Source organism: Lepidochelys kempii, chromosome 3 (assembly GCF_965140265.1).
Source record: "Lepidochelys kempii isolate rLepKem1 chromosome 3, rLepKem1.hap2, whole genome shotgun sequence".
Classification (NCBI taxonomy): Eukaryota; Metazoa; Chordata; order Testudines; family Cheloniidae; genus Lepidochelys; species Lepidochelys kempii.
The window spans coordinates 42,272,327-42,290,526 of NC_133258.1; the positions used below are offsets into that span (position 1 = coordinate 42,272,327).

General features: G+C 40.2%; 1 protein-coding gene across 4 annotated transcripts in view; it reads right to left on the reverse strand.

The window, feature by feature from the left end:
* CSMD1 (CUB and Sushi multiple domains 1) overlaps window positions 1–18,200 on the reverse strand; it is a 2,000,616-nt gene that overhangs the window by 368,062 nt on the left and 1,614,354 nt on the right. For all 4 annotated transcript variants that reach the window (XM_073336216.1, XM_073336215.1, XM_073336217.1 and 1 more), the window contains exon 26: window positions 10,730–10,932. In XM_073336216.1, the coding sequence (XP_073192317.1) occupies window positions 10,730–10,932 (203 nt within the window). The remainder of the gene's footprint in view (window positions 1–10,729; window positions 10,933–18,200) is intronic.

Below are 18,200 nucleotides of genomic sequence, written 5' to 3' on the forward strand. Positions count from 1 at the left end.
AGAAGTGATTGCAGCAAAGGTTTGAGAAGAATTTTGGTACATCGCAGTCAAGAACAAAGCACAAAAAATTTGCAATAGTTCCAGTAAAGTTATTTAAAAAACTCACACAATTCTAAACACACCAGAGAAAAGCAGTATTGGCTCCATTATGAGAAATGTAAACACACTAGACTGAGAATCATGGAAAAGTACCGATTAGCTTTCAGTGTTTCCAGTGGAGCTTGGAAGCTCTGAACCATTTTAAAAAAAGTTCACTGAATGGATTAAGATCCTCCGGGGTCAGGAGAATCTTACTGTTATGCGAAGAAATCATAACTGTGCATCAAGATCATCCTGCAGGGAGTTGACTCACCCTGGATGTTTATCACCTCATTTCTAGTTCCACAAATGTGTTTGTGTTCTTCCACTGTGGAAATTTCAGCAAGTGGTAGAGGCAAAGGTGGTGGAGTGTGCCCTTTTGGATGATTAGGGAGAAGTCTGCATCGAGAAGAGGTTGGAGATCACCTCCTAGAATAGAATCTATAATCCCCGGAAATAGACTGGGTTTGCTGCCAAAATGCTGACATCATCATAGGAGGATAGAAATGTTCACTTCCGGGGGGTCTGGAGTGTCTGCAGTAGCAGTTTCTATGGGAACTAGCAGGAGACAGATAGTGGAGCTTCTAAATACATGGATTGTGTAAGGAACTGTTTGAAGGGCCTCCAAATCCATCCTTTATGGTGCTGGGGCCAATGCAGACTGCTCTCAGAAATGACCTCCTACACAAACTCTGCCAAAGTGCAATAGGCACTGGGGCTGGGTGCCAGAGGAATGGCAATGTGGAATTGATAACACCACCATAGGGGTCACAACAAGAGTCTTTAGCTCAGCACTGGCATCGGGGATTTAGGGGTAACATTTGGAGCCAAAGCCTCTGGTGCTTGAGGAATGCACTCCCTTGACTCATGGCCCTGGAATAGCATTTGTTTTCCTTTCAACCCTAGAACCCTAAATGTTGATGTGGGGAGCCCTATCCAGCTTCACCTTTTATCAGTAGTAGTAAAGTCCCTCCCCCCCTCAGTACTGTGAAGTCAGTCAGTCAGTCATCAGGATTTATTTTTTTTTCTGTGACTGAATTTGTTGAGCTGAGAGTGTTTAGCAATTTTGTCATGGATCAAACTTTTGCAGTCACATTATAAATCCTGGAAATGAAGGCTTTATAATGAAAATACTGGTACAACCTAAACTGTAAGCACTGAAAATAGCACTGGTAAACATTAGTCAAAGTAAAGCTGACAAATAAGAAAATATTTTTCAAGAAGGCACCACACTAGCAGTCCAGCAAAGATACACCACAGTCACCAAAGGCATTTCCCTAGCCAGTCATGTATGCACCAAGAATCCAAAGTGCCAGAGACAGGTGCCATTACTGAAACAGACTTTGCCAAACTATGTCTTGTGGTTCTTGAAACTGACAAGTCTGTTCAATGTGCAGTCAGTGATGCTTAAGCGCTTGCTAAAGGAATAAGGCATCAACAAAAGTGTCAACAGCAGCAGCAGTGACTCCCCAGTCATTATTCCAATTTAATGAATGTGTTAATTTGTTTGTTTGTTTCTCTCTCTTTTTTTTAACTACAATTGGTAAGTCATGTTGTAAAGAAAGATGTGGGCAAAAATTGCTTAATATTTGTTTATTGTTTGCATTTTCTCCAAGACCTAAATTTGTATATAAATAATTTTTAAAAGTATATTTTTTCACATGTAAAAACCCCCAACAATTACAGGCTAAACCAAGCACAAAAATCATTTAATCCCCTTGTCTGGAGAGGGGTCACTCCTGGGGTCACTCTTAGGAGATCAGCAAAGAGAACCAACATCTGTTTAGAGAATGCTAATTATCTGTTGAATTACTGGAGAATGCTTATTTAGATAAGCACCCAAACTTAAAGGTATATTCCCAATTCAGAATCTTTGGGGTTCTCCTAACAATAGTTGTATATGTATACCTACAACCTAACTTTGATATTTTTTCTTAATCAAGACAAACCCATAGTTTGTGATGCGTCATCCAGATCTTCCTCTATAGTATTCTCGGTATTGACAATGCCTCCCAACTTTGCATCCTCATCAAATTTTATTAGCATACTCCTACATCTCGTGCCAAGGTCATTAATTAAAACACTGAACAATACTGATTTCAAAGAACTCAGTTAGTAACCCCCACCTTATAGTTCACCTTTCAGCACAAGCCATTGCTTTTTCTGGCTGAGAAAGGCCATAACTTCTGTATCTGATGTGAATACTTGTTCAGATACTATGCTAGATCCTTCTGAAGTGTACTGCAAAGTTAGAATGCCCTTTCCTAGGATAGTTCATCACTTGCAGTTCCTGGCTTTGGATCTCCAACACTTAGAATCATAGTGTTAGAAGGGACTGCAAGAGTCATATAGTCTAACCTCTGCCAAGATGCAGGACTTGTTCTATCTAAACCATCCAAGACAGATGGCTCTCCAGCTTCCTTTTGAAAACCTCCAGTGAAGGCATTTCCAACAACCTTCTGAGGCGGTCTGTTCCATTGTCCTACTGTTCTTACAGTTAGGAAGTTTTTCCCGAGATTTAATCTAAATCTGCTATGCAGTAGTTTGAACCCATTGCCTCATGCCCTCTGTGGAGAAAGAGAATATTTTTTCTCCATCTTTTTTATAGCAGCCTTTCAAGATGCTGAAGACCTCTATCATATCTCCCCATAATCTTCTCTTTACCAAACTAAACATACCCAAATCATTCAGTCTTTGCTCATATGGCTTGCATTCCATCCATTTGATCATATTTGTTGCTCACCTCTGGATCATTTCCAGTTTCTCTACATCCTTTCTATACATTGGTTACCAAAATTGGACACACTACTCCAGATGAGGCCTAACCAGCTCCATGTAGAGTGGTACTATTACTTCCTCTGACATGCATACTATGCATCTCTTAATGAAACCTAAAATTGTCTTTGTTATTTTTTTTTGTTTTTTTGCAACAGCCTCACATTGCTGATTCATGTTGAGGTTGTCATCCACCACAACTCCTAGATCCTTCTCAGCAGTGCTGCTACCAAGCCAGTATTCACCCATTCTGTATTTGTGCATTTGATTTTTCTTTCATAGGTGTAGCATCTTACATTTGTCTTTGTTGAATTTCATTTTGTTATCTGTAGCCAAGTTCTCCAATTTATCAAGATCCCTCTGAATTTTAGCTCTATCCTCCAAAGTATTGGCAACCCCCCAGCTTTGTGTCAGCTGCAAAGTTGATCAGTATGCACTCTATACTTAGATACAAGTCATTAATAAAGATGTTAAACAACACTGGACCTAGAACAGGTCCCTGTGGAACCCGACTTGAGACCTCCCTTCAATCTGACATCATTCTATTAATTTCATTAACTCTTTGTTTGCAATTGTTTAACCAATTATGTATCCACTTAATGGTAGTTCTGTTGAGCCCACCTTTCTCCAGCTTACTTATCAGAATGTCATATGAGACTGTGTCAAAAGCCTTCCTGAAATTCAGGTATATTATGCCCACTGCATTCTGCCCATTCACCAAATTAGTTACCCTGTCAAAGAAGAAAATCAAGCAGTTTTGGCATGATTTGTTCTTGGTAAATCCATGCTGATTTTTAATGATTACCTCTTCATCCTTCAGGTATTCACAAATTGAATAATTTATAAATTGCAAAAGCAGCTTTCCAGGTATCGATGTCAGGCTGATTGGCCTATAGTTCCTCAGCGTCTCCTTTTTCCCATTTTTGAAGATGGGCACTACATTAACCCTTCTCTGGTCTTCCGAGACCCGCCCCCCCATGAGTTTGTAAATATTATTGGCAGTGGCTCTGAGGTCTCTTCAGCTAATTCCTTCAGTGCCCTCTAATAGTTGTTTTGGCAGCATGTTTATATATATATATATATATATATATACACACACACACACACTAATTTCTTCAGGACATTCCAACAAGTGTCACCTAATTGCTGTTTCCTGGAACAAAATGTGAACCCGTCCTGTTTTGGCTGGTCATGCTCCGAGAGTATCTGGAACATGTTTGAACAGGGTGGGGGTTTCCATACAAGAAAAGTGTCACACAAGTGGCCTGCGTTGTGCAGGGGGTCGGACTAGATGATCATAATGGTCCCTTCTGACCTAAATATCTATGAATCTATGAATCTCCCAATCAGCAGTTTTTTCATTCCTTCTTTCATCTCAGGTAAATGCAAGTGTGCAGGTCTCACATAAGGTACCCCAAAACCTGCACTGGGCTGGGAACTTGTCAAGAAACTCTTCTAATGATTAGTTTTAATATTTCTATATTTTTCACAACTCCTATTATTGTTCAAGATCTCATATCTCTACCCTAGGAGGCAGACAAGTACCATACCTTATTTTTTAAAATTTGTGTAACACATTTCAAAAATTTGTACAAAATCACTTTAGACAGAAGACAGAATAGAATTTAGGGGCCAGATTCTGTGCTTTAATTGCACTGGCCATGGGGCCTGAACTATAGCTGTTAGCCCTAAAGCAACTCTTCCCAGATTAGGTTGAGGCACATTGGCAGGGCAGTGAGGGGGAACCTTGCCCTATAGTCATGAACACAGTGGTTTTTCTTCAGGTGATGACAATTCAACACGAGCACTAAATCCGCACATTTTTTAAAAGATGCAGTTTATGGTTCTATGCTAATTATTCACAAACAAGTAAATTAGATAATAAACAATTTAATTAAAATATAACATATTGTCATAAATATAAAGGGAAGGGTAAACCCCTTTAAAATCCCTCCTGGCCAGAGGAAAAATCCTCTCACCTGTAAAGGGTTAAGAAGCTAAAGGTAACCTTGCTGGCACCTGACCAAAATGACCAATGAGGAGACAAGATACTTTCAAAAGCTGGGAGGAGGGAGAGAAACAAAGGGTCTGGGTCTGTCGGTACGCTGCTTTTGCCGGGGATAGACCAGGAATGGAGTCTTAGAACTTTTAGTAAGTAATCTAGCTAGGTATGTGTTAGATTATGATTTCTTTAAATGGCTGAAAAAAGAATTGTGCTGAATAGAATGACTATTTCTGTCTGTGTGTCTTTTTTGTAACTTAAGGTTTTGCCTAGAGGGATTCTCTAGGTTTTGAATCTAATTACCCTGTAAGGTATCTACCATCATGATTTTACAGAGGTGATTCCTTTACTTCTATTTACTTCTATTTCTATTAAAAGTCTTCTTGTAAGAAAACTGAATGCTTTTTCATTGTTCTGAGATCCAAGGGTTTGGATCTGTGGTTACCTATGCAAATTGGTGAGGATTTTTACCAAACCTTTCCCAGGAAGTGGGGTGCAAGGGTTGGGAGGATTTTGGGGGGAAAGACGTGTCCAAACTACGCTTCCCAGTAAACCCAGTGAGAGTTTGGTGGTGGCAGTGGATATTCCAAGGACAAAGGATAAAATTAATTTGTACCTTGGGAAGGTTTTAACCTAAGCTGGTAAAAGTAAGCTTAGGAGGTTTTCATGCAGGTCCCCACATCTGTACCCTAGAGTTCAGAATGGAGGAGGAACCTTGACACATATGGAGCCACATGAAAATTGGTCATTACTGATCTCATATACTGCACCAGATATTAGAAATTCTACAAGTAGGTCAATACACCCATGCCCATCATTACCAGAAAATGAGCATGTCAGCAATTATCACCTGAATCTTTCCTCACAGAGACTAAATACCTCAGTGTCTTCCACATACACCAATTCAAAGGCCATATCTTCTTCAGCCATCTTATTTAATGCGCAGCTTCCTCCAATATGAGAAAGAGCGAATTATAAACAAACAAAATACTCTGCTTATTCTAATTTGCTAGAATAGCCCCAAGTCCTCACCTTGATAGTTTTGTTAACTTGGAAAGAGATACAGTGCTGATCCAGATGTAGGTAGAGAGAGGAACATGATTTATATTGTTATACAATGGGGAAGCTTATGCATGACCAAAAAGAATGATTCTAAACCCACAGAGAAAGCATACAAGAAAGTCACAGATGGGTCTCACTCTACCTGAAACCACCTGGATATAGACTGTTTAAAACAAAACTTATGGGAATAGGCCCTGTATTCAATATAAGTATGATCATAAAGATCAACCTTTCTAAATCAGTCAAAGAAAATATGAATGTATGGTTCATTTTAAGACAACAGCACAGGTCTTATAAATAGTAACAAATGAGAATCCAGTGTAAAGGGGAAAAAAGAATTAGAAAGTTAAATCAGGAATGTTAAAAACAGTGTTAAAATGAAACCACCAAAGATAGTAAGCATGTAAGAATAATAATCTGACTTGTTAAAAATATACTGTAAATGTTTATGGCTAACATTTGTCTCTTTTGTTGATTTTTTTTCAAAGTGTCAAGATTATAAGCATTGATTAGAAAAGAGAGTGTTCAGTAAAGTGGAATGCAGAGGTCAGTAAAACCAAAAGAGTGCTTATGCCCACTGAAAATCAACTAATATGAGACCAAGATGCCCTCAAGGTACGGAGTGGCTAAAGAAGAACAGCTATTTTGTTGGGGGTGGAAGTGTCTTCCCCCTCCCAATATTCTGTGTCTTTCTAGGAAAGGGTTAATTGGCAACCTGGTTTGTAATAGCTAGTTTAAATGTATTAAACCCCAGAGTAAAGGCCAGTTTTGTACACTGAACTCCATTTTCTGTCCTTTTATGCATGATTAAATGGCAATTAAGTTTTAATGAAAAGTGTTAGGCTGATTACAATTAACATAATCGCACCAGTCAGTTCATGTCCTCATGTTCTACATGCTGTGCTGACATGGCAAGACAACGGCCCTTTAATGGAGTCAAACGTCTTGCAAGCTTCAGTCATTTACATTCTTCCATTTAAGGCATTTATGCCTACATATATAATGAAAAATAAAACACACACAGGTGTCACATTGTGTAAATCACTGCCTTCCATAAATATATGCATTATTTCAAAATCCTTGGGATATGACGAAACTCATCCCCCAAGCGCCTGTAATAAACCATTCATTTCTTCCACGATTACCAGAAAATTGAAAGCAGCTCAGGACTCATTTATAGATTCAGTTTGAGAGAAATAATATAAAGCCTCAATCCACCAAGGTGCTGCAAAGTCTCATCCAGATCCAGCAGAGTATTTGCACATATGCTAAACTTTGAAGTCAAGGAAGCTACTCAGATACTTAAAGTCGAGCATGTGCTCAAAGAGTCTGAGGGATCAGGGCCACGCTGCTCAGTACATTGCAAGACTGATTCCAAATAAATGGAACTCTTTTGAGGGTGGGTGGGGAGTGATATTTCATATGCATGCGTGCGCACGCACAACTTTGCACTTGACAAGGATCGTAAACCAAAAACTTGAAAGTGTCAGTCATTTTTTTCCTTAACTTTAGCTGAGACTTCCAGCTCTCCACCACTAACTTCAATAAATTCCAGTGAGACATACACTGCAATTGCCAGCGTGATCACTAAACGGATCCAAAGGAAAATTACACCAAGCTGCATAAATCAGTTCTTGAATCCTAAAGCTTTAACTTGTCTCCTTTTCACCACATAACTGCTGAAGGTCAAATACTTTATAGTAGTACTTTTCTAGAAAAGGTAAACAGCCTAAATACTTTCTTCCTTCACAACATTTATTGCTAAATCTGTATCTATACATCTTACCCTCACTTCCACTTTATTATAATATAGTACGAAGTGTGTTAATCTGTTTCAATAGCTTAAAACAACTTCATTAAAATATATGTAAATTTAACACTTTCAACTGATGTGAACAGCAGCACATTTTCGATAATTAACCATACAGAAAAGAAACACTCATCCAACCCCTGCCATATCTTATCTATCCATATAAAGCTATGACAAACTGACCAGTTACAGAAAATTCATCTCAACCCTTTACCCACTTCATCTATATTGTACCTAGGCATTTCAGGGCTTAACAAAGAGACAGTTCCTTAGGGGCTCTCACAACAAATTTGTTGGTGGCCTCAGAGTGCAGCCACCAACTCTTGCAGGTGGTCGCTGTGACAATATTTCCTAAAATACTTAATTAACTTTGGGAAAAACAAATAAATATGCACATATCCATGTCCGAATCATTGTAATTTATTAATGTAGGATTTTTTGCAGCCTTAATGATAAAAATAATGTACAGATGTCCCTATTCTTTACTGGACCTAACCCGAATAGAAACACAAATAAGGTGCTCTGCATGTTTTACTTTTGTTGGTTGATTTTTTTTTTCAGACTTGCTAGCTAGTAAGTCTGCTACTGTGAAAAGTGATATTTGTATATTTGTTAATATAATTTTTTACAGAAGATTTACTCATCACTGTCAAGCTGGGGGACAAATTAAACCCTGGATGGGGAGGTGGGTAAGGAGGTAGGAGGGTCAGGGGTGATGGGGGCCTAGATTGGGGGGTTGAGGAGGCAGCTGGGGTCAGGGTGATGGGGGGTGAGTCCGGGGCTGGAGCCTGGGGTCCTGTTGCATGGCTGGGGGATGGAGGAGGCAACAGGGGCCAGGGACAACGTGGGAGCCTGGGGCAGGAGTCCAAAGCCCTGTGGCTGGGGGACAGAGCCTGTTGCCCACCACCCCTGGGCTGAAGCCCAAAGCCCAAGCCCCATCCACCCCAGGAAGGTGGGGAACTCATACTGGTCACCTTCTCCTACATTGTTTGTGGTTCCAGAAGGAGGCAGGGACCAACCCCTGCTGGCGACCCTGGCGTAGGGGCCACTGCTTTGCCCCTCCCCCATCACCACCCAGGAAGCTGTGGCCGCAAGAAAAGCCCCTGCTGGCTGCATGCAGCCACAGTGGCCATATTTGAGAAATGCTGCCTTAGGGCATGACTACATGAGACAATGCGGAAAATTAAACCAAATTAACGGAAGGTGTGTATTTAAAGTGCATTAGTTAAAATGCATTTAATCCCTGTTCACTTTAGCTTAACTGAAGTAAAGTTAAGCTAAGGGGAACTCAGGCTACTGTACTTCTGATTGAGAGTGTCTATACAGGGACATTACATACTTTACCTAATGTAGTTTAAATTTACACCTTCAGTTAATTAAGCTTAATTTTCCTGAGTGTCCCATGTAGAAATGCCCTTAAATAAATTGTGTCCATAATGTGTATAGACGTAATGGTTGGACTGAATAAATATAGTACATTTCCCCCCCTTTGATGTACCTGAATCATTGGCATTTATGAGAGTGTCATAAATATAAAGGGAAGGGTAAACCCCTTTGAAATCCCTCCTGGCCAGGGGAAAGCTCCTCTCACCTGTAAAGGGTTAAGAAGCTAAAGGTAACCTCGCTGGCACCTGACCAAAATGACCAATGAGGAGACAAGATACTTTCAAAAGCTGGGAGGAGGGAGAGAAACAAAGGGTCTGTGTCTGTCTATATGCTGGTCTTTACCGGGGATAGACCAGGAATGGAGTCTTAGAACTTTTAGTAAGTAATCTAGCTAGGTATGTGTTAGATTATGATTTCTTTAAATGGCTGAGAAAAGAACTGTGCTGAATAGAATAACTATTTCTGTCTGTGTATCTTTTTTGTAACTTAAGGTTTTGCCTAGAGGGGTTCTCTATGTTTTTGAATCTAATTACCCTGTAAGATATCTACCATCCTGATTTTACAGGGGGGATTTCTTTATTTCTATTTACTTCTATTTTTTTATTAAAAGTCTTCTTGTAAAAAACTGAATGCTTTTTCATTGTTCTCAGATCCAAGGGTTTCGGTCTGTGGTCGCCTATGCAAATTGGTGAGGCTTTTTATCCAACATTTCCCAGGAAATGGGGGGTGCAAGTGTTGGGAGGATTGTTCATTGTTCTTAAGATCCAAGGGTCTGGGTCTGTAGTCACCTAGGCAAATTGGTGAGGCTTTTTACCAAATCTTGTCCAGCAAGTGGGGTGCAAGGTTTTGGGAAGTATTTTGGGGGGAAGGACGCGTCCAAACAGCTCTTCCCCAGTAACCAGTATTAGTTTGGTGGTGGTAGCGGCCAGTCCAAGGACAACGGGTGTAATATTTTGTACCTTGGGGAAGTTTTGACCTAAGCTGGTAAAGATAAGCTTAGGAGGTTTTTCATGCAGGTCCCCACATCTGTACCTTAGAGTTCAGAGTGGGGGAGGAACCTTGACAGAGAGTTACATGATATCACAGGAAAACTCTACTCATTCAATGTTCTAATACTGAGCTCATCACTCTTGTATCTAAAGTTGCAGTTATTTCAGAGCTGAAGATATAATTCCAAAATTATTCATGCCAAATGGTTTAAAATCAAACATTTTACAATATTTTTGTGTAGGTTTCTTTTACATTTTCACTGTTAAAATGAAATACATTTAGCTTAAAATACATGTAAATAAAAACATCTGAAACAAAAAAGTGTATGTGAGTGCCAATTCATTTTTTCAGAAACAAAATTAGTTATTAGATAAAATAAGTCCAATATTTGAGGCTGTCTTGGAAAATAATAGTGAGAGATTTAAAATAAAGACAAAAGTAACTTAGCCTATAGATCCTAAGACCCTACCATGACCCATAAGTGTATTTTGTGTAAATTTAAAAAAAAAAAAAAAGATTCTCTTTAGGAAAGACTAACAAGCCTACCAGAAGAGAAAAAATGTGTATTTGTGCACACAAGAATGATCACACCTAATTGTATTTGAGATAATAGAGGAGTCACATACTTGAGAATTGGATGGAAAAGCCTGACTTGCTGATGAAGAAGTCACTGTCAAACTGTAACGTCAGTGAGTTGAAGGTGCTATGGATATCCTCAGGAAGGGCTGAACCACTCCATTCTTTCAGAAGAATACTGCTTTCAACAGGACCATCCCACACTTTCAGGATGTCATGGGCAACCTCAGTGTCAAAAACAATAAAATGCAGACTGCAAAGGAAGAGTAACATACATTGTACATTAAAACATAGGCATTATGTCTATGTAGCCTACCTTTATCAGGTTTTTAAGAGATCAGAACTCCATGAACCAACATTTCTACTGCACATGTAAATAAAACTAAGAATACTAGCTGAATTAGTTAGGTGTTACATTAAATTATGCCAACTGCAGCAAATACTAGGTGATAACATACCTATCACAAGACACCTGATCGATATTGTATTTGGATTCCCAGGTGGGAAAACCCTATCTGCGATATGTATATTTGAGGAAATATTTTACACACTAATGTAAAAACAGACCAAAAGCTGAGCCTACATAATATTTATCTGAATATTTTCTTAAATGTATTAGAATGGATACAGATATCTTAAAAGTGTTTAATTGATACTCATTTTATTTTTATTTCTATTTTCATTAAGATAGATTATGCTCACGCTGGCAAGGACTTACTCATGTGCGTAGATGTTAGCAGCTCACCAATGAGGGCAAGAGGTTCAAAACCTATCCTATAAAATGCTTGCAATTTTCTTCCAGGAGAAGCTCAGCTCAGATGCAGCATCTGTTTTTTGTGAAGTCCTGTTCCCCCTCTACCTCCTACCCCCCTTTTTTTAAGATGGCTTAATTGGGGTGGGAGGTAAACAAGTCACTCACTGGATCACTTCACTTGCTTTCTGTTCACTTCTTGGTACAATTCAAGGTATTAAGTTTAATCTATTTTGTGTGTAAGTCTCAGGTATAATTTTGGTTTCATACCTGTCTGTAGAATGTCTAGCAATCTTTGATATATTCAGATTAATAATAATAATAATCTATAAAAAGTTACATGTCCTGCATACATAAGCATACTTAAGTTAATGGGAGTTGTTCTGTTGATTTCAATTGGCTTTGAATCAGGCCCTAAGAGGCTTTTCTGTTCTTGGGATGGAACAACAGTTGAGGAAAATGGCCTGACCACTCAAACTAACAGGATCTAGGCTTGAATGTCTTGGGGATGGTAGGCAGGACATTCTCAAAGTTAATTCCACCACTCTGAAAATGGTTTACTCTCCTAGTTCAAGAGATCCAGGCACCCCCTCTGTGCCCCTAGCCCATTGGCACTAAGAGATTCCTGGTCCACCCCCTCCTGCTGCACTTTACTGTTAGGCTGTTGGGATGCTTTTGGCACAACTTCCTGGCAGTTAATGCAGCCAGGCACAGTGTGACGCTCTGCTCCCTTGGGCTACTGAGGTTAGGGACTGTCCCCTGCACAGTGCCCCACACATTAGTGTGCTTAGTGTCCTGGCTTTGTGGATTTCTGGGGCAGTCTTCCCCTGCAGCATGGGGCATGGATCACTTGCTGCTCTGGAGGAGAGTAAATGGTGGATTCTTTGTAACTTGATGTCATTACATCACATGTTGAAGATGTCAGTAACTCAGCCAGAGATGATGGGCCTGCTACAGGACAGGGTGGGTGAGGTGCGGTAGCCTGCAATGTGCAGGAGGTCAGACTAGATGATCATGCTGGTCCCTTCTGGCTCTAAAGTCTGTGAGTCTGTGAGATCCCAAACTAGTTAAACTTTAGAGCACAGTGCCAGTTTATCTCTCTCCCTCTCTCTTTTTTTCTCTCTCCCAGAGATTTTTATTTTTTGCTTTTGCTTCTCAAAAAAGCAGCAAATATTCAAAATCTTTATTAATTTCTGCATCTGTTCCCTGAAAATATTTGAATGTTTGCACTTTATAAGCCAACTAAAGAAAAACAACTTTATGCCACTTATTGAAATTTTGCACTGCTTTCTCTAGGGATAGTTTCACAAAACAATGAACTCCCTGAAAAATGCTCCTTTTCTACATTCCTACATCATGTCTATTTTTTAATATTATCCTTAGATTCAGAGTTTAAGGCCAGAAGAAATCATTACTTCATATAGTCTGACCTCCTATACATCACAGATCATTAAATTTCACACAGTTAGCCTTGTATTAAGTCCAATGACTTGTGTTTGGCCAAAACAAATAATATTTTTTATTGTTAAATTCCTTCTAATTGTACACAATTGGAGATTTGCAAAGAGGCTAATTAAAGGCTTTTAAACTTTTTTTCTCCCTCTTAAAGAGGAAGTGCTATTTTTAGGAAATCTTATAGTACATATTTCATCAGCATGATATTGGGTTTCAATCCATGAAAGAATTATGCACTTGCTTTTTCAAAGATTCATAGATTCCAAGGCCAGCAGGGACTATTACAATTATCTAGTCTGACTTCCTGCATAGGCCTTAGAACTTCCCCACAGTAGTTCCTAGAGCAATTACCAGTAATAGAGAGGTTTCAGAGGAACAGCCGTGTTAGTCTGTATTCGCAAAAAGAAAAGGAGGACTTGTGGCACCTTAGAGACTAACCAATTTATTTGAGCATGAGCTTTCGTGAGCTACAGCTCACTTCATCAGATGTTTACCGTGGAAACTGCAGCAGACTTTATATACACACAGAAATCATGAAACAATACCTCCTCCCACCCCACTGTCCTGCTGGTAATAGCTTATCTAAAGTGATCAACAGGTGGGCCATTTCCAGCACAAATCCAGGTTTTCTCACCCTCCACCCCCCCACACAAATTCACTCTCCTGCTGGTGCTAGCCCATCCAAAGTGACAACTCTTTACATAATCAAGTCGGGCTATTTCCTGCATAGATCAAGGTTTTCTCACATCCCCCCCACCCCCATACACACACAAACTCACTCTCCTGCTGGTAATAGCTCATCTAAACTGACCATTCTCCAGGTTTAAATCCAAGTTAAACCAGAACATCTGGGGGGGGGGGGTAGGAAAAAACAAGAGGAAACAGGCTACCTTGCATAATGACTTAGCCACTCCCAGTCTCTATTTAAGCCTAAATTAATAGTATCCAATTTGCAAATGAATTCCAATTCAGCAGTTTCTCGCTGGAGTCTGGATTTGAAGTTTTTTTGTTTTAAGATAGCGACCTTCATGTCTGTGATTGCGTGACCAGAGAGATTGAAGTGTTCTCCGACTGGTTTATGAATGTTATAATTCTTGACATCTGATTTGTGTCCATTTATTCTTTTACGTAGAGACTGTCCAGTTTGACCAATGTACATGGCAGAGGGGCATTGCTGGCACATGATGGCATAGATCACATTGGTGGATGTGCAGGTGAACGAGCCTCTGATAGTGTGGCTGATGTTATTAGGCCCTGTGATGGTGTCCCCTGAATAGATATGTGGGCACAATTGGCAACGGGCTTTGTTGCAAGGATAAGTTCCTGGGTTAGTGGTTCTGTTGTGTGGTATGTGGTTGTTGGTGAGTATTTGCTTCAGGTTGCGGGGCTGTCTGTAGGCAAGGACTGGCCTGTCTCCCAAGACTTGTGAGAGTGTTGGGTCATCCTTTAGGATAGGTTGTAGATCCTTAATAATGCGTTGGAGGGGTTTTAGTTGGGGGCTGAAGGTGACGGCTAGTGGCGTTCTGTTATTTTCTTTGTTAGGCCTGTCCTGTAGTAGGTAACTTCTGGGAACTCTTCTGGCTCTATCAATCTGTTTCTTTACTTCTGTAGGTGGGTATTGTAGTTGTAAGAAAGCTTGACAGAGATCTTGTAGGTGTTTGTCTCTGTCTGAGGGGTTGGAGCAAATGCGGTTGTATCGCAGAGCTTGGCTGTAGACGATGGATCGTGTGGTGTGGTCAGGGTGAAAGCTGGAGGCATGCAGGTAGGAATAGCGGTCAGTAGGTTTACGGTATAGGGTGGTGTTTATGTGGCCATTGTTTATTAGCACTGTAGTGTCCAGGAAGTGGATCTCTTGTGTGGACTGGACCAGGCTGAGGTTGGTGGTGGGATGGAAATTGTTGAAATCATGGTGGAATTCCTCAAGGGCTTCTTTTCCATGGGTCCAGATGATGAAGATGTCATCAATATAGCGCAAGTAGAGTAGGGGCTTTAGGGGACGAGAGCTGAGGAAGCGTTGTTCTAAATCAGCCATAAAAATGTTGGCATACTGTGGGGCCATGCGGGTACCCATAGCAGTGCCGCTGATCTGAAGGTATACATTGTCCCCAAATGTGAAATAGTTATGGGTAAGGACAAAGTCACAAAGTTCAGCCACCAGGTTAGCCGTGACATTATCGGGGATAGTGTTCTTGACGGCTTGTAGTCCATCTTTGTGTGGAATGTTGGTGTAGAGGGCTTCTACATCCATAGTAGCCAGGATGGTGTTATCAGGAAGATCACCGATGGATTGAAGTTTCCTCAGGAAGTCAGTGGTGTCTCGAAGGTAGCTGGGAGTGCTGGTAGCGTAGGGCCTGAGGAGGGAGTCTACATAGCCAGACAATCCTGCTGTCAGGGTGCCAATGCCTGAGATGATGGGGCGCCCAGGATTTCCAGGTTTATGGATCTTGGGTAGTAGATAGAATATCCCAGGTCGGGGTTCCAGGGGTGTGTCTGTGCGGATTTGATCTTGTGCTTTTTCAGGAAGTTTCTTGAGCAAATGCTGTAGTTGCTTTTGGTAACTCTCAGTGGGATCATAGGGTAATGGCTTGTAGAAACTCGTGTTGGAGAGCTGCCGAGCAGCCTCTTGTTCATATTCCGACCTATTCATGATGACAACAGCACCTCCTTTGTCAGCCTTTTTGATTATGATGTCAGAGTTGTTTCTGAGGCTGTGGATGGCATTGCGTTCCGCATGGCTGAGGTTATGGGGCAAGTGATGCTGCTTTTCCACAATTTCAGCCCGTGCACGTCGGCGGAAGCACTCTATGTAGAAGTCCAGTCTGCTGTTTCGACCTTCAGGAGGAGTCCATCTAGAATCCCTCTTTCTGTAGTGTTGGCAGGGAGACCTCTGTGGATTAGTATGTTGTTCAGAGGTATTTTGGAAATATTCCTTGAGACGGAGACGTCGAAAATAGGATTCTAGGTCACCACAGAACTGTATCATGTTCGTGGGGGTGGAGGGGCAGAAGGAGAGTCCCCGAGATAGAACAGCTGCTTCTGCTGGGCTGAGAGTATAGTTGGATAGGTTAACAATATTGCTAGGTGGGGTGAGGGAACCATTGCTGTGGCCCCTTGTAGCATGTAGTAGTTTAGAAAGTTTAGTGTCTTTTTTCTTTTGTAGAGAAGCAAAGTGTGCGTTGTAAATGGCTTGTCTAGTTTTAGTAAAATCCAACATTCATAAACCAGTCGGAGAACACTTCAATCTCTCTGGTCACGCAATCACAGACATGAAGGTCGCTATCTTAAAACAAAAAAACTTCAAATCCAGACTCCAGCGAGAAACTGCTGAATTGGAATTCATTTGCAAATTGGATACTATTAATTTAGGCTTAAATAGAGACTGGGAGTGGCTAAGTCATTATGCAAGGTAGCCTGTTTCCTCTTGTTTTTTCCTACCCCGCCCCCCCAGATGTTCTGGTTTAACTTGGATTTAAACCTGGAGAATGGTCAGTTTAGATGAGCTATTACCAGCAGGAGAGTGAGTTTGTGTGTGTATGGGGGTGGGGGGGATGTGAGAAAACCTTGATCTATGCAGGAAATAGCCCGACTTGATTATGTAAAGAGTTGTCACTTTGGATGGGCTAGCACCAGCAGGAGAGTGAATTTGTGTGGGGGGGTGGAGGGTGAGAAAACCTGGATTTGTGCTGGAAATGGCCCACCTGTTGATCACTTTAGATAAGCTATTACCAGCAGGACAGTGGGGTGGGAGGAGGTATTGTTTCATGATTTCTGTGTGTATATAAAGTCTGCTGCAGTTTCCACGGTAAACATCTGATGAAGTGAGCTGTAGCTCACGAAAGCTCATGCTCAAATAAATTGGTTAGTCTCTAAGGTGCCACAAGTCCTCCTTTTCTTTCAGTAATAGAGAATCCACCCTTAAATGACCCTTAAATTGTTCCAATGGGTAATTACTCTCATTGTTAAAAAATGTATGCTGTATTTCCAGTTTGAATTTGTCTAGCTTCAACTTCGGGCCACTGGAGCAGGCTATATCTTTCTTTGTCAGATAGAAGAGCCCATTGTTAAATATTTGTTCCCTACATAGGTACTATTACACTGTAATCAAGACACCCCTTAATGTTGTTGTTGTTAAACTAAAGAGATTAAGCGCTGAGTCTGTCAGTATAAGGCATGTTTTCTAAACCTTTAGTCATTCTTATGGCTCTTCTCTGTCCAATATATAAGTATCCTTCTCAAATTTTGGACACCAGAATTGGACACAGTATTTCAGCTGTGCTCACATTAGTGCCAAGTGCTTAACTTTATGAATACGAGTATAGTTAAGAATATGCATAATGGTTTGCAGAAACTATGCTCCTCCACCCAAAATGATTTTAGCTGTTTTTTCCCCCACAAACACTCCTTTAAAATATTTTCTGTTTCTATTTTTGTTTTTACTGTATGTTTTGCTTTCTTTCCAGCAATTTCCTTCTATCATGCACAATATTGCTCAAATCAAGGATTCAATTCTTGAATAGAGGTTCTGTTTGTTTGTTTTTTTAAGTACATATCTATAAGATGGTTAGCCAGTAAAGAGCAATTATAGGTAAAATGGAAACAATGAACAATTGAAGATATGCAAATCATAGCCTTTAATGATGCTTGTTAAAAATGGGTTGCATCATTACCTTTATTATTTATTTTCAATTTAACACAAAATTATCATGAACTATTTAAATATAACTTCAGATTTGCATAACCTTTGTGTTTATTAGAGTTGATATTTAAACATGCAGATGATGCAATTCCTTTACATCATATACAGTGCACTTAATTTATGAAGCTATTCTGTTTAAAAAAAGAGGCCCCCTTTGCTATAAAGTGGTCATACATTACTATTCAAATGTCACTTCTGGGAAATTAAATAGAAGATATTCATGAAAGTTAGGTTTCTACTACAGAGGAGGTTAGTTTAAAACAAGTTTTCAGTTGCAGCATGGCAGAGTGATGTTAGAAAGTGCGCTAGGACAACTGGACTTTCAAAAGGGACGTAATTACTTCTAACTGGTAAGCTTGTCATATTCATTTATTTGTTCTTTGTTTTCTAAGACTGGCTACCCATATGCTCTCTGACAGCTAACCCTCTTATTGTCTTGTACTTTTTCTAAGGGGAATGGGCAGATCTCAGTCACAGGGGAAACTGAAGTCCCTCTACCAAAAGGCAACTACGTGCAGCATTATCTTAAATGCAAGGCACTGGACCTCAAAACAGATGGATACCAGTTAAGAAAGAAAAACAAAAACAAAACTCTGAGATATATGGAAGCTAAGTTACA